Genomic DNA, 22,807 nt, shown 5'->3' on the forward strand with positions numbered 1-22,807 from the left:
TTGTCAACCACAGTGAGGATGGATAGAGAAGAACAATTATTGGAGAAGATTGAAATGCTTCTGTTATGTGTCATACTGGGGAAATACAGGACACACCCTGAGGTCTGGACTGGAGCACTGAGTGTTGAGAATGCGTGTCTGGGCTTTGACTAATGTTCATTTGACGGAGAATGGACTGCAACATAAGTGCTTTTGCACATAAAACTTTAAGAGTCTTTGCGTAAAAGCTAGTCATGCGTAAATGCTATTAAGGTATATTGATATTTTTTTTCCTACACCATTTCTGATTATTGGAAAATCTTTCACCTCATTAGCTTCAGAAATGTATTTTTGGAACCAAAGTTGATCTTCTGAAATGAGCCGTTACTGTGGTTTCACGTTATTGAGAGCAATGCAGCACGGCAGACCATACCCATGTTTACCTAAGGTGAAGATTTCTGAGCTGAACAAATGGAGTCATGGACAATGAACTAGCCTCTTTGTGGAAAGATATGTGATCAAAGTGCTTCTGCAGACCTGTTGGGAGGCTGTAATTCCACTGGGCCTGAGATGCACACCAGCCATCATGTGTGAACACTGAACACACAGACCATTTAAGACGTTGGCTGACGTTGTTTGGCGGTGAGAGTTGGGCGATGCTCTAGCGCAGTAAGCCGATCTGACGGTGTGAAAACGCTGATCGTATCCCCTATCAATAGCTGCCGCGGTGATAGGAAGTGTCACCGGAGCCCTCGGCAGCACAGGGTCCTGGCGACCTGTCACCGGATGAAAAGAGGCTTGTCACTGTGATATATGGGCGCTCTAATCCCCGCAGTGAGAGCCCTGATGTTTACCCGCCCGCGTTTCCTTCTCCTCAAAGAGCCCGGACCAGGAATACCTTAAACCTGAGAAGAGATTATCCTCTGTGGAAGAAAAAAATTAGAAAGAGAACATTTGAGAGAAAGGAAAAGGAAGACTATATAGGTATGTTCTCTAGTTGGTTTGATCCACCTTCCCAGCGGCAGGCGGCTGAAACTGTACACCCCTCTCATGGTCCTCTGGACAGGCACTCACTGAGGTTGCAGGCCATCATGGAGGACCACCACTGTTGTGGTCTCTGCACCAATGACCCTGGGCTAATATGGGCCACTAGGATGTGTTCTGCTCCCTGAGTAGAATGCCTTTCAGGAAGACTTTTGTGTTGCTGTATGCATTGTGGCTGTATGCTATACAATCATGTGAAAAGTTAAGTGCCTAGAAAGTTTAACTTTTATTTATTTTTATTTTTTTTACATCGGACACAACAATATATTTGAGCTATACTAGAACCACATTCATTGATAAAGGTCACCAAATTTACGAAGTCCCACAATATTCAGTCCAAGAGCTGACAAAAGCTGCTCGTAGAAGTATCTTAGAATCCCAGGGTAACATCAAATCTACAGAAAACAGTGAAACGGGAGGTCAGGAAGGAAGAAGCCTCTTCTTGCAAAAGGGAATATCAGGACATGACTGGACAAGGTCAATGCCACCGGAGCAATGTGGTCTGAACAGATGAGTCAAAGGTGGAGTTGTCCCTTTGGTTGATGCTTGGCAATGTGGGTGGATGGACTTCCTGTCTGTTGGGCCCTGTCTGAGGCCTCCCCCGGATAGGGCCACAGTGTCACTGCTATATTATCCGGAGGAGTAGGGTCAGTAATTCTTCTCGGTTGTAAATCCTTGTTAATCTAATGCACTCTTTAAATTTTCCTTGTCTCTTGCTCTGTTTAAATAAATTTGTCTTGGCCCACACCTCCGGAGCACCAGGCTCAAAAGACTTGTTTCTGTCCCTGTCCAAAGTCCTCCTGGTTGTGTTGCAGATCAAGACGATATGTGACGATTTCAGTTGACACGCTGCTGTCCCTGTCCTTGTCCATCTGGTCATGCTTCTGACCTGGATTAGGTTTTATAGACCCTGGACACAGGTCGCATGCATTTATTAATTATTTCAATTTGTACTCTTAAGATGTTCACCTGGCACAGCCTGAAGAGGACTGGTCATCCCTCCGAGCCTGGTTCCTCTCTAGGTTACTTCCTAAATTTCGTCCCCTTTTAGGGAGTTTTTACTAGCCACTGTGTTTCAACACTGTTGTTGCTTACTCCTTGCGGTGTCATGCTAGGTGTTTTGTAAAAGCACTTTGTGACAACTGCTGATGTAAAAAGGGCTTTAGGAATACATTTTATTGATTGATTGAGTCGTTTGGCCACAATGCCAGACATTGTTTGACGAAAACTAAACAGTCTTTAAACAGAACAACCTCATACCTACTGTAAAGAATGGAGGTGGTGGCATTATGGTTTGGGGATGCTTTTCTGCTTCAGGATCTGGCTAATTTGCCTTTTCTGAGTAAACCATGAATTCCATATTTTACCAGAGAATTATTGAGAATGTGAGGTCATCTGTCAAGAAGCTGAAGCTGAACCGAGCATCGATCTTTTTACTGGACAATGATCTAAAACACACAAACAAAGATACAACAGAATGGCTCAAAAAAGAAATATGGAAGCGTATAGGTAACTTTGTTAAAATTTTGCCTGCATTATTTCAGTCTAAATGCAGTCATGTGATTTGCATTTTTCATTTCGGATATGCACATTCGCTGTCAATATTAAAATGTTAATGAAAAGCCATTTGGCATTTAATTTTCAAAGTCCTGCCCTGCTTTGTGGTTTGCAAAATTAAAATGTTAATTAAAATGTGAAAAGTGAGAAACAGCGCCACCCTTTGCAATTGAATTTCAATGCTCTAACGCTGTTTTCCTAACTTAATGAAAATTACATTGCAATGCAATTGCATTGTCTTTTTCTACCGCCCTGTCAGTCATTCTCTGAAGGCTGGACACTGTTTACATGCCAACCGGAAATAGGAAAGCTACAATCATGGCTGTATGGGTTCAATGGAAACTGCAGGGCTAGTGCAAGTAATTTTGATTTCCTGGTCATAAGCTCATGACAGAATAGAAATGTTTATTGAAAATGTAGCTGAATTCTCTGAGATCACTAATAATGAGATTGACCCGTTTGTGTTCACAAATTTAAAAGATGCTAACAACTTTCTCTTGCCATCACAGAGACACTATTAATCAATGTTATTTAACAGCACAACATATTAAGAGTGTCGATCGATGGACAGATTATTGTCTACATTTTGAGAACCGCTTCCTCTGCTGCTTTCGGTTGACACTCGTTTCAGCAGTGTACACCAAGCATTATTATGTTATCAGTAGTCTGAATTAAAGCTGAGGTACGTAAGTTTTTTCCATTAACATTTCGCTATTCTATTAATCTGGATCGTGGATGAATTCCTAACATATCAGATGGTCCCAGGCCCGCATCTGAAAAACCTCTGTATACTGTGTACTGCTCCTCATGGATGTAGCACAAAATTCTGGGCCCTGTACATAGGCGGTCTCTGAGGGCCCCTCCCCACTTTATTCAAGATTCAAACATTTTTGAGGGCCCCTCTACACATTAGGGCCCTATATACTTAGTACCCCTTTTCCCCCCAGTCCAACGCCCCTGCTGCTCCTAATGAAAAGAGTGGTTGGCTGTCGCAGTGGCAGGAAATGTTATTCTGCGCACAGGAAGTGATGCGTTTGACGTATCAAACAAAGAGCTGATGCTGGACAAAATAAGTGGCTACTCTTATTTTATGTATGAAGCAGAGAGAGACGCTAGTCATTTTTATTTAAAAAATGGGAGAAGATCAGAATGTAACAGAAAATATGGTTTGGATCAAAACAAAGCAAATCTGGTAAAAGAGAGGCAGAGAGACTCTGATCGGAATGAACATTGGTGCAGTTGCCTATCCACGATGGATGGAACTCATGGAGCAAGATGCATTAAACTTTGACGCTGATGTGGCAATTCTGTTAAATAAGTGAAGTTAGCTGGTTGACGCGTCTCTCTTATTTGCAAATAATAATTAAAACTGTTTAATTGTGCCCAGAGAATTTCGTCTCTGTACTTCCTTATTTAAGAGTGTCGATCGATGGAATTACCATCACACTACCCTCACACTGTTGTAAGTAATTGCCCAATTAATGTGGCTTGCTATACAGACAGGGCAGACATGGCTGTAGTTACTGACTGTACAATAATCCAGCAGATATTGTTCGCAAGTTTTGCTACTACTACCAGCTTCTAATAACGTTTGCTTGCCAACCAGGACAATGTTAGCTGCTTAGAATAACCTCATAGGCTATTACTAATTACCAGGCAAAAAAACAATTGGCCAATTTGGTTAACTAGCTAACTTTCTGTGGTTTAAGAGGCGAGCTGCCGTCTGTACATGCTGTTTGCTTTGTTTACTAGCCCAGCTATTAGGACTGTACTCTGAAAACAGCAGGGCGAGTATAGACTAGTAGCTGGCTATTATCATGTTTTCTACGTATGTTACATCAGATACATTTTGGCAGCTAGCTGTCTGTTCATGCTGTTTGCTTTGTTTATTAGCCCAGCTAGTAGTACTGTAATTGGAAAACATTACAAAGGCGAGTTTAGACTAGTAGCTGGTAGTATGCTACATCAGATACATTTCGTTTAATACATTTTAGTCTATCATTAAAATAATTGTATGTCAACTCACCTGGTGATTATAATTTTTTTTTTTAGATCAGCTGAATAAAATGCACAGATGACGTGTGGGGCTTTAAGAGTGAACCGACGTCACACCAGCGACAGACAAGGTTTTTGGGAAACTGAGGTGGAAATACTTCCTGTTTTGAAAGTTACATCCTTCAGCTTTAATTGGCTTGTTCATATTTAAAGCGTGTTTCCACATGGAATAATTGTTTCAACCCTATAGAACCAGTGATTATGTATTAAAAATACAATGGTAAACCAGATAATTTCCTTCATTTTGACTTTTGTAAAACAAAAATCAAACAATATATTTTATAATTGAATAACAACCTGTACGATCAGTCAGTAACTCAAAATTGAATTATGTTGTCTGTGATTCAGATGAACAAGCTCATTTGCGGGAAAAACATTGAGAATATTATTTGAAATTAATATTTTTCCGAATATATAGACGTGTGTGTGCTTAACGCCATCTGACGTTGTCTGCCAATGGACACGTAAAGCGCTGTAATTGTCTAGTTCTAATTAGAAATTGGAAATTTCAGTTTTCAAAGAAACATAAGGAAATTAGTTTCAAATTATTTAACGTGATGAGGGGAACAGTGTGAAAACTTGTGTGAAGTCATATGCCGAACATGGAGAAATTGGTAAATTGGAACAGTGATCACAACTCGAAGCTGACCAACAAGGATTAACGCACACAACTTGATGGTTGCGCAATGATTCAAAAGCGCTGCCTCAGAATGAACACAGAATTGCGTTAGCACAATTGTGACCAAGTGTCAACAAAAACTTTACGTCACAAGTTATTTTTACATCCGTACTTGGGTTGACACCTTGGACAAAACCAGGAGAGGAGACGGAAACCGAGGGCTGTTTCGTTTCCACTGTTAATGTGCAGTCCAAGACAGGAACTACCCAGGTTAGCCAACGTACGTGGACTGTATTATTGAAATGTCAGAACAAATGCTGAAGGAACAGTAGACAAAGGGAGTTAAGTACTCATCCTCATTGAGATATATGAGAGGATTTCAAAAGCTGCTTTCCTACACTCCAATAACATCTCCAACAGCGCTGACAGATTTGGCTAATCTTCAGTAGATCTCTTAGTATTTAGCGTCAGATTTATGATCCAATATCCAGTCATTGGTTCACATAGTATTTTGCACTGTCAAAGGCATAATTAGTTCTCTTTGTTTCATGATGATGTACGTTACTGTTATGGTGGATCCCTGTGGAAACATTGAGAACAAACCTCATGGCTGTGTCTCAAACTACTCTTTTCTCTTGTAGTGTACTATAGACTGAGGCCCATAGGACTCCCCGTAGGACTCTGGTCAGAAGGAGTGCAGGGCATAGGGAAGAGGGGGCTATTTGGTACATAAAGAGTTGTCACCTTTGTAAAGTCTCCATGCAGACAGAAGCCCTGGGATAGGCCTCCTACGTTGTGATGTATTTGTAGCCTTAAGGTCGGAGCCTTGGGTGGATGTAGACCCAAGCTACGTGCGGGATATCAAGCTTGATCTGTGTGCCCTGAGAGCAGAGGATGTGTGTTGGTATGTGTGAAACTCAACCGCCAGAGTTTGGCTGGGGATGAATTAGGCATACCAGAATCACTGTTTACTCAGCTTTGAGTTGGTAGATTAAAAAGACCTGCAGTGGGATCTCCCACTCTAAATGATGGGACATGACACTCAGAATGTACAGATTGGGGAAACTGCATTCCAACTGTGGGAACTATTACAAAGAAAAGGATATGTTCTTATAGTGGATTAATACATTCCAGGTCTTTTCTGGATTCGTTTGTAAACATTCAATCAGACAAAGAACGCTAACATGTATTCATATGTTTATTTACTTTACCACTTGCTTTGAATGTGCTGTGACCACCCAGTATTGACGGCTAGAGTTTCCACATTGTGGTGGAACGTACTCCTGGAGGGATTACGATTTGCTTTAGAGGTTCTTAAAGCTTGTTTGTGTAGTGTTCACCTTTCGGCTGTGCGCCTGTGTCTACATTGGTAAAATGCCTTACTGTAATTCCCCATTGTGCATTTTTGACTGCAGAAAAACCTGCTAAAAAAAAATGTGATGGTGATACAATCCAGTTCCACCCTTTTACTTTTATTTAAATCCGTAAGGTTGTGTCTCAAACACCGTTGGGTATTTTCAGCAGTGTTTTATTATTAATTGTATTAATATTAATTGCCTGCCGACTGCTTTCCCACTCCGTCTTCCACTCTGGGCCTGTCAGGCCACACGACCTGCATATTCCCCCCGTTGTTTAGTCTGTGAGATGCTGTTGTTTTGACATCTGTATGGAAACACAGTGTTGCACTCTCCTTGGTGTTCCTGGCTCATGTCTGCTGTTACATTCTCCATTCGTGTTGAGAGTGTAAGTGAGGGCACGCTAAGCTGTGACCAAGACGTGCTTGGTTCAAGTCCTGGGTGTGTCCTGTCTAGCATGTCTGTGGTGTCAGTGAGCAAAATACCCATACCTGTGTTTGACCTGAGATACCTTATGTTGTGGAGCGTGGTATGTTTACCTGTACTGTCGGGATTTTCTACTATTGTGTGTGTGTGTGTGTGTTATATTTGTGCGGTTTGGTATGCGGAAGGCAGTGCACACATCCTCCCCATGTCTTCATGCCTCCATAACTAAAGAGTAATTGTCCTGGTTACAGTTTAGAGGTATGTCTGTCGATGGGTCAAATTCAAACAAAGTCATCACTCACAAGAGCTTGTTGAAATAGCGCTGCGTTCGTTGTGAAAAGACCCCATGGAAACACAAGCTTCCTTTATTATCTTTGCTGAAATGCTACGTGTTCTATTTTGACTGGGTTTGTCTCGACTGAAGAGACAGAGAGAAAGACAAGGACTCATGCATTGCACTTGATTAAAGCGTTGTTTGGTTAGCCAAAGGGAAGTCAATGTGTACTGTATATCTCAGGGTATTTTAGAAACTCGCTTTGAAAAGGGTTCTCGCTGTACCGTGATTGGTTTGTGTGTCAATGGGGTCTGAGAAGCAGCTGTACATCAATACCAGTGGGGTTTTTCCTGGCTGGGAAGTCTAGAGGCGACTCACAAAAGTTCCATACAAAAGTGAGGAAGGGAAACGCTTATCCATTTGTGTCCTTTTAAATGAAGTCGGGCAAAAATAGGAAAGATAAGGTCATTCCAAATGCCATGTCCGACACCTCCCCATATAGTTAATATAAGACCTCAATCCTCTGGAAATATATGTCAGCCGCGTCAATGTTTTTGGCACTGTTGGTCATAATTGTGCACCCAGTGCTTTAGGCTTTATTCACTGTTTCCAGTCCATCGGTTGACTGTGGAAGTGGGGAGATGGGTTCCCACCATGGCCAAGTAGAAGACTGGTGCTTCATACTTTGGATGAAGTTACCCTAAATCTTTGGTGTTAGGTTTGGGCTCGTATCAAGTCTCTGAACTGGACAGTAACCGGATCCCTGGGTCCCCATCTATCTGTTTAGCTCCTAGCTACTGCCTCCCCTTAGACTGAGAGGCGGGGGGGCGGGGGGGTGTTGGGACAGGCTGTCAGTAGGTCGAAACACAATCCCTTTAAACCAAAGGACTCTTTCTTTTATCCTGTTGTATGAGCGCGGCTCACTTCATAGGTCATCTGGGGAGAGCTTTTTATACAACTTTTGACCACATTTTAGACGATAATGAGCGCTGTTTGAGTAAATAGGATGCGGTCATAAGAGGTTTAGCAATGTCTTGTTAACTGCGATACTAGTCACGATACTGCCCTCATGTGTACACTAGCGGTACAACTACCATAGAAACAAAATACATCACGTCCCAAAAAAATTCTGACTTTATATAATATACATATGATGACAATAAACCTTTTGGATGATGAAAGCAGGTGGTAAATCTGTGTCAATGTCTTTTTTTATTTGTCTGGTTCGTGTGATTCTTAAAGTACTTTCCAGCGCTCTTGGCCTGGTGATGCTGAAAGCTTCTCTATTAGCTATTTTTACTGCGGACTCCAGCTCAACTGGCACTGTATGAAGGGAACTAAAGTGGGAACTCTCTGTAGCTAGCACTCGGGCTTGAGATCTCAAAATGACAGAGGCGTGCAAATTGTCACTGTTAAAACTCCTAATTGCTGAAGCCTGAAGCTTCAAAGAGCTCCTTCATGTGTGTCGGTGGGCTGCTATTCACTGCTCCACATGCATGGTGGAAAGGTTGATTGCATCTGTGGCGTTTAAAAGTAAAGTTAGTATGCAAAGGATTACTTATTGTGTGGTCTGCTGATGTTTTTTTTCTCTTTCAAGGATGTTTTATGCCTGTCAAAATCCTTCTCTTAAACAGTATGCAAAAAATAGATTCCTAATGATTGAAGTTCCATTCTGTAAACTTGTGGTTGTAGTTTCTGAATTGTGTGTATGTGCGCGCGTGCGTGCGTGGGTGGGTGCATGTGTGCGAACATGCATGCCAGGGTGTTTTTTTCATCCCATTTGTCTTTAGAAACATTCCAGATTCATTTCTCAATTCCTTGTCTAAAGATATCCATTTAGAACTACTGTGTATGAGGTACAAAATAAGATTGAATATTTTTATGAGTAGATGTGCTGCTCTTGAATTATACAGGGGATTTGTCATTTGTGACACATTTCCTAAAAATGTGATGGTATGTTAGATTGGATGAGTTTTCTGTACAGTGTGAAAGTCATGATGAACTGGAAAATTGTCTTTATGGTTCTGGGCCTATTCTATTGTAATGAGAACCCTTTTTAGATAGTAAGAAATATACAAAATAGTCATTTCATTTGGTTAGGAGCACTATGTCATTACGTCTCAGATTTATGTAAAGAGCCTTTCATCATCAGAGTACACATCCTGAAGAGGTGTCATTTATTGGCCCACTGAACAAAACCTGTGAAAAGCACCAATTTCACAGCAGTTGTGTGCAGTGATGTATGCTGTTCAGCCAATCATCATCCAGAATCAGATCTATCCATTTTATAATCATACTATAATCCTACAGGTGTCAGTCTGTTCCACCTGTCGCTGTACTCATCTACTCCTCAGTGGTACTCTGGGCCAAGGGTACTCAGGTACAGTTTTAGAAGGCTAAGGTCCGGTCACGCCCATCTCCCGGGTGGCTAAGGTCCGGTCACGCCCATCTCCCGGGTGGCTAAGGTCCGGTCACGCCCATCTCCCGGGTGGCTAAGGTCCGGTCACGCCCATCTCCCGGGTGGCTAAGGTCCGGTCACGCCCATCTCCCGGGTGGCTAAGGTCCGGTCACGCCCATCTCCCGGGTGGCTAAGGTCTGGGTGGATATAATAATTTTTGGCGTAATGTCACACGTTATATCAAATTTCACTTAGCAACCAACTGTTCATAGAAATAATGTTGTAACATTTTAATGCTGATTCCCTGCAGGTACATCAAACCCGGGGTCCAATACATTTCTTTTTAGAAGGAATTTTCTTCTGGTTTTGGATCCGATCCGCGGTCCACTTAGACGTGTGTGTGTATGTGTGTGTGTTGTGTTTTTCCTCCTCCAACTGTTTTTCTCATCCATACTAAACCCCTGGATGTGACTGAGAAGCTTAGAAAAACCGTCTGGGTCACGTTATTGGGTTTGACTCGATTGGACTAGAGATGAAAACCTCTGTCGTTTCAGATTCCCTCTGTCGCTCCGCAGTTAAGCGCTTCTCCCATTGTGTGTTTCTCCCTGTGGTGTGCATGTGTCTCTCATCGTGCGGTTCGTCAAGTGTGTGTGTTCTTCAGTGCATGTTGCCTTAGCAGTGAGCCAGATCAGGCCTCATTGGAGGAAAGGGTTTAATCCATGCTGGGCCGCCAGCTGTGGAAAGGGCAGAAGAAATGAACAGACGTCCACACTGCCAATGACGGGCCCATATTGGGTCAGGAGAGATACCCGCCATGTCTCACCAGTCACTGTAACTGGAGTGAGCTGTGGTTACCGTACTTGACTGAGCTGTCGTTGTTTGTGCCTCAGTTTCCTCACTCTGTCATCGGATAGGACTACGTTTCAATCTGAAACCAGTTATACATGCAAATGTTTTGAGTTTACAGGACAGACTTATATATTTGTTAATGTCAAATGGTTCTGTTCATGGTTGTGTTTTCTCCCACAGTAGTAGCCGAAAGCCAGCGACAGTTGCGTCCACTCAAACTGTAGTGACTCCAAAGGGACTCAGTTTTTGCTCATGTACCAGAGGGTGACTAGTTGATTTAATAATATCCTTTTATTAAGTATGATTCATGTTTCAAAGGCATGTGTTTCCAGAGTGGAAATAATTCAACCCAAAGACTTAGAAGGGGCTCAAAACTTTGATCCTCCTTGGGGATCTCCAGTTGCTTTTTCTTGATGCCTCTTTTTTGTATTCCTTTCTTTTTCTGTTTTCCAGCAGGCAGGCTTGTCGTGTTGCAGTCCTAAGCCAACACACCTCGGCAAGGGGTGATCATTAGCTTGGTGGTTAGGGGGGCTGAGAATGTGTTTGACATGGCACTATACGTTGAAAAGCTTTCCCATGGTCTTCCTCGTAGACAGGGCACTTGGGTGGTAAATAATAGACTAATGTACATACAGAACTTTGATCCTCCTCCTACAGAAGACCTCGAACGTCTCAACACATGGAACATTCTTTAATCGGTTCTGTGTGACTAACTGATTGCTCTGGCCTTTGTAAGGAAGGGATTGGAATTTGATGTTCTTAAGAGTTTGATTAAAGTCAATCTGTTATAACCCACCCCCCCAAAAAAAAAATCTAATACAATGAATAATCTGTTGATGATTTCTTAGGGTGCAAATTAAGGGGAAGGGCTTCAGTCAGATTTAATAGAATGCTTGGATTTCTCACCAAGCCTTGGGTCGCGATGTGTTTTCTTCCATGGAGGACCATCGAGTGTGCTCTCTTCCATATTCTGACCACTGCTCACTGATGTATTGGCCCTCATTCCTATTGTCCTGTACGTGTAATCAAGTAAAAGAACAAGGGCTTTGGTACATCTCTAAAGAATTTTTTTTTTTTTTTTTTTATCAGTGTCAAATGTAACTTGAATGAAGCACAGGAAATGCGGAAATTAAATGTTCCTGGAGCTTGTTCAAAAGCGATCATATTTTGACTCTGTTGCTTTAATCAATAGATGAGTGCCGATCCGTCTTGCAGCTTTTGTAGCCCCGGATCCCCTCTCTGTGCGGTAGAATGCTTGTCATCTGACTCCCCCACACTGGTTCTGATTAGAGAGTTGCTCCAGGAGTTTTGGATCCAAGTGCTAAGTCACATTAACGACTGTCAGGCCTGATTCCCGCTTGCTGTTTTGAGTCCTCTCACACCTCGCCACGTCCCTTTACATTGCTACACTTGTGTAAATTGGTCAGCGTCTGGTTGATGAAGAATACTCAGGAGGGGTTGAGTTATGTGGGTGTTTTAAAAGATGTCCAGTAACTAAGCAATTTGCTCTAAGAAAATGACAGAAGTTCAAGAGTTGAAACACTAAATGTACTCTCATAGAAAAAAGAGTTCCAATTGTTTTTTTTCTGCTGTCCCCGTAGAAGAAAGACTGTCCCCATACGAGAACGTTTTTAGTAAAACCCTTTAGGTTTCCATGTAGAATCCTCAGTGGAAAAGGTTCTATATGGTTCTATATGTTATACATGCCACCTTGCACCATCAATTTGCCTCCACTGAACATTTAGAATTGCCATTTGTTCTTGCATTTGCCTCATTGAACAACTATTAATTTCTCACTTGTACATACATATACTTAATACTTACTTACATTTGTAGATTTTTTGCTCTCCCCTATTTGCCTTCATTGATGATTTAGAATTGCCATTTGCACTGTATCTGCCTTCATTGCACATCTATACATTCCACTTCTAACATACACTATACTTAATACTTACTGACATACATTATACAATACATTTCCTGCCCTCTTCTATTTGCGCTTCTGGTTAGATGATAACTACATTTCATTGTACTGTACTTGTACTTGTTTAATGACAATGGGAGCAATTGAAAGACCCCTTTGAGTTGTCCATACATTTTTCTACTAAGTCTAGGTTTAAACTAAGTAGTCCCTCTAACAATTAGCGTGGTCAATTATATTTACTAAGTAGTCCCTCTAACAGTTAGCATAGTCAATTATATTTACTAAGTAGTCCCTCTAACAGTTAGCATAGTCAATTATATTTACTAAGTAGCCCCTCTAACAGTTAGCATAGTCAATTATATTTACTAAGTAGTCCCGCTAACAGTTAGCATAGTCAATTATATTTACTGAGTAGTCCCTCTAACAGTTAGCATAGTCAATTATATTTACTAAGTAGTCCCTCTAACAGTTAGCATAGTCAATTATATTTACTAAGTAGCCCCTCTAACAGTTAGCATAGTCAATTATATTTACTAAGTAGTCCCGCTAACAGTTAGCATAGTCAATTATATTTACTAAGTAGTCCCTCTAACAGTTAGCATAGTCAATTATATTTACTAAGTAGTCCCTCTAACAGTTAGCATAGTCAATTATATTTACTAAGTAGCCCCTCTAACAGTTAGCATAGTCAATTATATTTACTAAGTAGTCCCGCTAACAGTTAGCATAGTCAATTATATTTACTAAGTAGTCCCGCTAACAGTTAGCATAGTCAATTATATTTACTAAGTAGTCCCTCTAACAGTTAGCATAGTCAATTATATTTACTAAGTAGTCCCTCTAACAGTTAGCATAGTCAATTATATTTACTAAGTAGCCCCTCTAACAGTTAGCATAGTCAATTATATTTACTAAGTAGTCCCGCTAACAGTTAGCATAGTCAATTATATTTACTAAGTAGTCCCTCTAACAGTTAGCATAGTCAATTATATTTACTAAGTAGCCCCTCTAACAGTTACCATAGTCAATTATATTTACTAAGTAGTCCCGCTAACAGTTAGCATAGTCAATTATATTTACTAAGTAGTCCCTCTAACAGTTAGCATAGTCAATTATATTTACTAAGTAGTCCCTCTAACAGTTAGCATAGTCAATTATATTTACTGAGTAGTCCCTCTAACAGTTAGCATAGTCAATTATATTTACTGAGTAGTCCCTCTAACAGTTAGCATAGTCAATTATATTTACTGAGTAGTCCCTCTAACAGTTAGCATAGTCAATTATATTTACTGTTGTACAAGTTGTATTATCACAACACTTACTAGCATTGATTTTTACTTACAATTAAGGTGATTTGTGTTTTTTTATCTATGTTCCTTGACTGTATGTGACTAGGGAGCATCTGCTAAAATGACCAAAATATGAAAAACTCAAGTTGACTAGTCTTGTATTTAAACACAGGGGGTCCAAGGTTCCCTGAACCAGGCAGAGGACAGAGGACAACTGACTCCCCTCAGAGTCAGTGGGGGACAAAATGACAGCACCATCTGCTTTCAAACACTGCTGGTTCTGAAAGTCAGACAGGAACCAGTGAAATCCCAATTCCAAGGCCTCAGCAAGCGACTAACCCAAACCAGGAGTCACTCACTCATGTCAGGAATAGGGGGGTGAGGGGGGAGTAAAAATACATTAAAAAGGCATTGCCAGGCAGTCTGGAAAAGACAGACAACAAAAAAACACAGAAATCCAAAAGCAAACGACCACAACAGTAGAGTCTGCCTTTAAAAGCAGTGGGACGCTAGCCTGTTAGGAGGCCCGCATGCACACACACACACACAGAGCCATCCTTTGTCGAATGTGTGGTTTGCTGCAGATCTTTCCAATATCATGCATTGTAAACTTCAAAGAATGCCCTTTCCAGGCTTACGAGTGCAACTGGACCTGTAATTCAGAAATCAGGAGGAAACAAATGTTCACGGAAAGCTCTAATTTTGAAAATCTCCCTGTAGAAATTGCTTCAGTCTGCTGATTGAACGTGCTATTGAAAAAAATATATTTCAGTTACCCCCTCAACCACCTTATAAATCTGATTTAAGATAGTTCTGACATTTTCCCTGGACTATTTGTTTGGTCAGCCTATCTGAGTAGGCCATGCGGTAGACACAGCCATTGAGAGAGATTGGGCGAGATCCTCCAGACACCAGAAACAATGGACCAACATGGGAGGTTCTGGACTGTTTAAAACACTGTTAAAGTGGATCGAACAGGTTTCGCTGTGATCCCAGAAGCTTGCGTGTCTTAATATGGATGTGTACACTTTGGGGTTTCTCTTGAAGTGCTCAGCTGGCTTGCATACTGCATCTCAACTGTCAAATTATGTGGGAATCAGATTCTCCTTCTGTGTTTGGTTGTGCCTGGCTCAGTGCAGGCAGCAGTAATGCATGTGGATGAGATTATGTACATGATTCTAACACCCTGTCTCTCTATGTACACTGAGGATCTTGTCTTTCTGTCCTGAATGTGTTCTAGGAGGCTCAGCTCTGGGAGCGGTCAGTGGAGCGGTTGACCGAGATTTCGTCTGCTCTGATCCGGGACAGAACCCCAGCCCTGATAGGACAGCTGCTCCAGGCGTGAACCAACTAGAAGTCCGAACCACTCAGTTCGCCTCATTGTTGATGGCAATGAGGAACATGGAAAGCCATGAAACGGTTGTCTGCTGGGATTCACTAACCCAAAAACAGTTGTCTGATGTGATCCACTACACCAGAAACAGTTGACTGATGTGATCCATTGCACTAGAAACAGTTCATTGATGTGATCCACTACACCAAAAACAGATGACTGATGTGATCCATTACACTAGAAACAGTTGACTGATGTGATCCATTACACTACAAACAGATGACTGATGTGATCCATTACACTAGAAATAGTTAACTGATGTGATCCATTGCACTAGAAACAGTTCATTGATGTGATCCACTACACCAAAAACAGATGACTGATGTGATCCATTACACTAGAAACAGTTGACTGATGTGATCCATTACACTAGAAACAGTTGTCTGATGTGATCCATTACACTAGAAACAGTTGACTGATGTGATCCATTACACTAGAAACAGTTGACTGATGTGATCCATTACACTAGAAACAGTTGTCTGATGTGATCCATTACACTAGAAACAGTTGACTGATGTGATCCATTACACTAAAAACAGTTGACTGATGTGATCCACTACACCAAAAACAGATGACTGATGTGATCCATTACACTAGAAACAGTTGACTGATGTGATCCATTACACTAGAAACAGTTGACTGATGTGATCCACTACACCAAAAACAGTTGACTGATGTGATCCATTACACTAGAAACAGTTGACTGATGTGATCCACTACACCAAAAACAGATGACTGATGTGATCCATTACAATAGAAACAGATGACTGATGTGATCCACTACGTCAAAAACAGTTGACTGATGTGATCCACTACATCAAAAACAGTTTTCTGATTTTATTGACTATGCCAGAAGCAGTTGACTGATATGTTCTACTACACAAGAAACAGTTGATTGATATGATCCCCTATGCCAGGAACAGTTGACTGATGTGATCCACTACATCAAAAACAGTTTTCTGATTTTATTGACTATGCCAGAAGCAGTTGACTGATATGATCTACTACACAAGAAACAGTTGATTGATATGATCCCCTATGCCAGGAACAGTTGACTGATGTGATCCATTCCACTAGAAACATTTGACTGATGTGATCCATTCCACTAGAAACATTTGACTGATGTGATCCATTACACTAGAAACAGTTGACTGATGTGATCCACTACACCAAAAACGGTTGACTGATGTGATCCACTATGTCAAAAACGGTTGACTGATGTGATCCACTACATCAAAAACAGTTTTCTGATGTTATTGACTATACCAGAAGCAGTTGACTGAAATGATCTACTACACAAGAAACAGTTGATTGATATGATCCCCTATGCCAGGATCAGTTGACTGATGTGATCCATTACACTAGAAATGGTTGACTGATGTGATCCATTACACTAGAAATGGTTGACTGATGTGATCCATTACACTAGAAACCGTTGTCTGATGTGATCCATTACACTAGAAACAGTTGACTGATGTGATCCATTACACTAAAAACAGTTCACTGATGTGATCCACTACACCAAAAACAGATGACTGATGTGATCCATTACACTAGAAAAAGTTCACTGATGTGATCCATAATACCAATAACAGTCGACTGATCTAAGGATATTGATGTATTCAGAGTTCACTTGGCAAGTGTGTGAGACTACAATCTGTCAATGTATTAAGTGTGTGAGACTACAATTTGACATAAATGAATGGAACAATTTATACTGTATTACTTTTTTTTTTTTAATAAAGCACATAAAAGGACCCTCTCTTTGTTTAGTTTTTACTAAAACAACAACATTGGGAGTCCATGTTGGTCAGCAAACTGATCTGTATTTTTGGCTTCAGTTCTGTATCATTCTCATATAGGGATTCATTTCTTAAGGAATCTTCATATTAGTTTGGTACAATCACTGCAGTTTCCTGTTTCATTTAATGGTTACAGAAGCGCCGAGCTTCTGGTAAATACACAAACCATGGTAGGAACAAGTGTATTTTTCTATTCTGAGACCCCACACATTAGTTAAGTCCATAATGAAGATGCTTAGTCCTGCTTAAGTTTCTGTTTCCACCTGGTGACTTCCTGAGCTTTGTCTAGGAGCTTCTGCAGATATAATGGACTAATCATAGTAAAATGAATCTCAAGGCAGTAGTCTATCCTACTGTAAGTCTTTAAGTGAGGCCTAGTTCAGGCATAACACAAAGTATTAGTATAGTTATCTGTTATCTCAGACAGCCTTCACTAACTGTATGTTTCTGTCTGTGTCTGTCTCTGTGTGTCTGTCTGTGCATCTGTCTCTGTGCGTCTGTCTCTGTGTCTCTGTCTGTGTGTCTGTCGCTGTGTGTGTGACAGTCTCTGTGTGTCTGTCTGTGTGTCTGTCTCTGTGTGTCTGTCTGTGTCTGTCTCTGGGTGTCTCTGTGTGTCTGTCTCTGGGTGTCTGTCTGTGTCTGTCTATGTGTGTCTGTCTGTGTGTCTGTCTCTGTGTGTCTGTCTGTGTCTGTCTCTGGGTGTCTCTGTGTGTCTGTCTCTGGGTGTCTGTCTTTGTGTCTGTCTGTGTCTGTCTCTGTGTGTCTGTGTGTGTCTGTCTCTGGGTGTCTGTCTGTGTGTCTGTCTCTGTGTGTCTGTCTGTGTGTCTGTCTCTGTGTGTCTGTCTGTGTGTCTGTCTGTCTGTGTCTGTCTCTGGGTGTCTGTCTGTGTGTCTGTCTGTGTCTGTCTCTGGTGTCTGTCTGTGTGTCTGTCTGTGTGTCTGTCTGTGTCTGTCTCTGGGTGTCTGTCTGTGTGTCTATCTCTGTGTTTCTGTCTGTGTGTCTGTCTGTGTGTCTGTGTGTCTGTCTCTGTCTGTGTCTGTCTCTGTGTGTCTGTCTGTCTGTGTGTCTGTATGTGTCTGTCTCTGTGTGTCTGTCTGTCTGTGTGTCTGTATGTGTCTGTCTCTGTGTGTCTGTCTGTCTGTGTGTCTGTCTCTGTGTGTCTGTCTGTGTGTCTGTCTCTGTGTGTCTGTCTGTGTGTCTGTCTGTGTGTCTGTCTCTGTGTGTGACAGTCTCTCTGTGTGACAGTCTCTGTGCATTTGCGTATGAGAATGTGTATAATGTGGGTGTGTGTGATTGTGCATGTTGAACATAAATACACTCTCTGTGTGTATTTATGCTGTGAGTGCTTGTGATAACCTGTAGGTTTGTGAAAGAGAGAGAGGATTCCCTCAGGTTAATGTGTTTTTTTTTCTCACAGGAGTAGAAGAAAGACTCAGCTTCAAAGGGCCTTTTACTGTTGATCCCAGTGCATTCCACAGCGAACCATGCCAAGGTGGAGAGCGATTGGTTTTGTAGTCGCTTTGTATATGCCGTTTACACTTCCAGGGCGGATCTGATTTTCAACATTTTACATCCTCAATAATTGAGTGGAATTCCAACTGTTGAAGGAAGCTGCCTCAGGGACAGACAGGACCACTCCACTCTGCATGCTTCCAGACATAAGAAGGAATGCCTTCAGATTCAGATTAATCAGAGGGAACGTTTCATCATACCACTGCTGTTTGTGTTGAAAAATAATCTGAATTTGATTTGCTAGTCTCTTAAATCCTCACAGGATTCTGGAAATTCTGTCCTCTGTTTAGTGTGCTTTTATTTGCGCAGCTGTTAATACCTTAGGATACAGTGACCCCTTGTGGACGATCATGGTTCTGTGTAACACAGTGCTATTTCTGCATTCTCCACAAGGGATTCTCATTGAGCTTATTCTTCCTTGGTGTTATTTAAGATAGCTTACCGTGAGCTGAGCAGTGATCATGATACCTGGGCTTAACCGGAGGCAAAGTGAAATATATACATATATCTGTAGCAGTGAACGCTTGATATACGGTTATGTGTCGATCACTCCGTGTCATGGTGCCACAGTTAACCACGTAGCCGAATAAAGATGTTTGTTTTTCTACCAATCAGATTAGTTCTTTTGCCAGTAAATTGTGTGTGTGTGGGGTGGGGTGGGGGGGGGGGGTCTGTATTGTGCTGCCTCGTGTGTAAATGGCCACGGTCTCCCGGCTACGTCTGACTGAAATTACAGTCATAGTCATTTGTTATGTCTAAGTCGACCTACACTAGCCAGATATGGAGACTTTGGCCACCACAGAGCCAGGCTGATTTTTACTGTTATTCACAGTTTACCAGGACTGAACAGGAGAACTAAATCGGGGCTGTAGGTCTGCCAGGCCCAGACAGCCCGTCATCACCCTTACCAGCCAACCACACTTCTGATTATGGCCTTGGCACTACCCTGGAGGCCCTGAGGGTGGGTGCGTGCTTGTGTGTGTGTGTGTGTGTGTGTGTGTGCATTCGTGTGCATTTCCCTTATACTGGTTAAGGATCTTGGGGCCAGAAGGTCCTTCAAAACAAAACAGCACAGAATCCGCACAGACCACAAGAAAACTGTTCTTCCTGGAAACTGGAAAACAAATATAGCAAGGGTCAAGAGAGCAGTAAATGCATAGCGGATATAGTAAAGGAAGGGGATGCTCAGGTCCTAGTGTGTATGGAAGAAATGGTGCCAAGTACAATAATGTCACCCAGTGCTCTGAAGGAGAGGTATTCAGCGTACTGCTGATCCCTGGTCAGTTCTGCCCCAGTCCTCCGAAGGGGAGGTATTCAGCATCCTGCTGATCCCTGGTCAGTTCTGCCCCAGTCCTCTGAAGGGGAGGTATTCAGCGTCCTGCTGATCCCTGGTCAGTTCTGCCCCAGTCCTCCGAAGGGGAGGTATTCAGCGTCCTGCTGATCCCTGGTCAGTTCTGCCCCAGTCCTCCGAAGGGGAGGTATTCAGCGTCCTGCTGATCCCTGGTCAGTTCTGCCCCAGTCCTCCGAAGGGGAGGTATTCAGCATGCTTGATCCTCTGTAGTTTTACTGGCTGCGTTTAGATCGGCAATACAATTCCAATATTTTTTTCTCCATAATTGGTCTTTCAACCAACCGCATGTTTTCACATCAGATCTCATTTTTAGAGTGAGAAAAAACATTAGCATTGTGCTGCCAGTATAACTATATACATCCATAGAGCTGATTAGCATTGTGCTGCCAGTATAACTATATACATCCATAGAGCTGATTAGCATTGTGCTGCCAGTATAACTATATACATCCATAGAGCTGATTAGCATTGTGCTGCCAGTATAACTATATACATCCATAAAGCTGATTAGCATTGTGCTGCCAGTATAACTATATACATCCATAGAGCTGATTAGCATTGTGCTGCCAGTATAACTATATACATCCGTAGAGCTGATTAGCATTGTGCTGCCAGTATAACTATATACATCCATAGAGCTGATTAGCATTGTGCTGCCAGTATAACTATATACATCCATAGAGCTGATAACGTGGGCCTGTTGGACATGCTCATGCCAGGGAGATGGAGGTCGTTTATCCGGACTGGTTATAATTACAGCTATCGCCTGCATTTTTGGCCAACCGATGCAGACTTTGTCTGTCATCATACAAAATCACTAGCGTGTGGTTGCTGTCTCCAGGTTTACTGTATACACACAACCTCAGATATGGCATCAGCTATATTGCTTCATGGGCGCTGTTATAAAAGACCGGCTCAGAGTGTTCAGCTCTCCAGTATACAAGGCATTTATCAAAATCAACTAGACAAATGAGAAAATGATTGAGGTGGGGTTAAAGTGAACTGAGTGTGGGAAGTGTAAACCGAGCACTGATTGCGTTAATTGCACCCACACTGGGAGCAGGTCGAGTAGCCAAACATATAGTGGTTGTAAGGACTCAGTTGGGTCTCTGTATGGCCGTGGATAGATAAAGAGAGATAGGGAACTTTCAGAGGGTGTGTGCGTGACACACATGCCCGACCTACATGGACCATTACCTTTAAACTAAACAGCCGTGTGTTTTCCAGCTAGGCACATATCCGTTGGGCTCGTCATGCTCTGTCAGCTCAACTCTACAAACATTCCACTTAAGACTCTTCATCTGTTACCTCCTCCCTCATGGTGTGTTGAAAGCAAACAAACCAATTCTCTTCACTCCTCCCCTCCACGCCTCCACTACTCACTTGTCCATACTCCGAGAAGCCTCCTTCTTTTGTCTTATCTGTGTTGTTCTCAATAATCGCGGAGATGTTTTTCAGCTGTTAATTTCTAGCTTTTTCAAAGCATGGTCTTCTCTAGCTCTCCCTCACTCCAATACTCTCCCCCTCAAATCCTCCGGTTTCTCCACAATAATTCATTCCACATTGTCTCTCTCTCTGAGCTGTCACCGGTCCACACATGCAGTGAGCTTTCTAGATGAGAATCAGCAGGGTATCAGCTCTCTGACAGTTGCCTATGAAACTGGAGGAAACAGAGACTGAGGCAGACAGGGTTGAAGTATTGCTTGAAAACCCCCCTCCCCACACTCCTGGCCTGGTCTATTCCTCCCGGTGCTGAATGCAAATGGCCTTGACCAGAAACGACTGATGGGCCAGCGTGTCCCATCATCAGTCCGTTGGAATCAAATGGTTAGGTGGCGTGGAGCCAAGAGTCTTACCAGGACAAATGTTGGCCCTTTAGCTGGTGCAAAAATACTATTTTCCCCAAACCTACTATCTATTACCACAAGGCAGGTAGAGTTACTTGATGTTTTTTAGTATAAACATGCCTACTCATCAAGCACAATGAACCATCAAGCCCATCCTTGAAAGAATCAGTCAGATATGACTGGAATACATCCAATATGTGGAATTGGCCTCAAGTACTCACATTTTTGAAACACTGGCCTAAACCGATCCAAACTCCATCTGTAGGAACAAGGTCAAAAACCAGCCCACATAGCAGTCCCATGCCAAGATCCCAGGGTGGGCTGGGTTCAGCAGACTGAAGCAGACCCAATTGGGCTCAGCAATTATCCACAATTAGGATTACCACCACTGGCTGGCCCTATCGCTCATCATGGCCGATTGTTTGGATTCAAAGTCCTAGGTAGAGGGAGTGAGTCATGTGAATCAGGGTATGGATGTCCCCCTAATGTAAACTAAAGAGCTGAGCAACAAACAGAGAGAAGGGGACCACCGTGAGGTCTACGAGGTGAAGGATGGAGGAGGACGAAGGAAGATTGGATGAGGAGGATGGAGGTCTATGGTTAGAGGAGGATGGAGGTCTATAGTTAGATGAGGCTGGAGTTCTTTATTTTGATTAGGATGGAGGTCTATAGTTGGAGGAGGATGGAGGTGTTTAGTTAGAAGAGGATAGTTAGAGGGGGCTGAAAGTCTATAGTTAAAGGCATATGGAGGTCTGTAGTTCTTTACCTCCAGTGGGCTGAGCTGTGTCATGCAAATACTGTAGTCTGAATAGTTGTTCAGTATATAACAGGTCTAATTGGTCTCAATATCTCAGGTCCCAATTACATCACTGGAAACCATGATATATATACAGCTCCGGAAAAAATTAAGAGACCATGGTACCTTTTTCGTTCCTTTCCAAAATAGTTGAAAAGGAAAGTTTTGACTGAGGAACAGGAGCGTTCAATCTGCAGTGGTCTCTTAATTTTAACCCTTCTGTTCCTCACTCAAAACCTTTCTTTTCTACTTTTTTGGAAAGGAAAGAGAAAGGTGCAGCGGTCACTTCATTTCTTTCAGGGAGCTGTATATACAGTGGATATAAAAAGTCTACACA

At 42.2% G+C, this 22,807-nt stretch overlaps 1 protein-coding gene across 3 annotated transcripts in view; it reads left to right on the forward strand.

Annotated features, from left to right (window-relative positions):
- The window catches only part of crppa (CDP-L-ribitol pyrophosphorylase A), a 39,728-nt gene extending 22,809 nt beyond the window's left edge, over window positions 1-16,919 (forward strand). For all 3 annotated transcript variants that reach the window (XM_010889908.5, XM_020040673.3, XM_020040672.3), the window contains one exon: window positions 15,010-16,919. In XM_010889908.5, the coding sequence (XP_010888210.2) occupies window positions 15,010-15,114 (105 nt within the window). In that variant the 3' untranslated portion in view covers window positions 15,115-16,919. The remainder of the gene's footprint in view (window positions 1-15,009) is intronic.
- The last annotated feature ends 5,888 nt before the right edge of the window (window positions 16,920-22,807 follow it).

Source organism: Esox lucius, chromosome 20 (genome assembly GCF_011004845.1).
Source record: "Esox lucius isolate fEsoLuc1 chromosome 20, fEsoLuc1.pri, whole genome shotgun sequence".
NCBI lineage: Eukaryota > Metazoa > Chordata > Actinopteri > Esociformes > Esocidae > Esox > Esox lucius.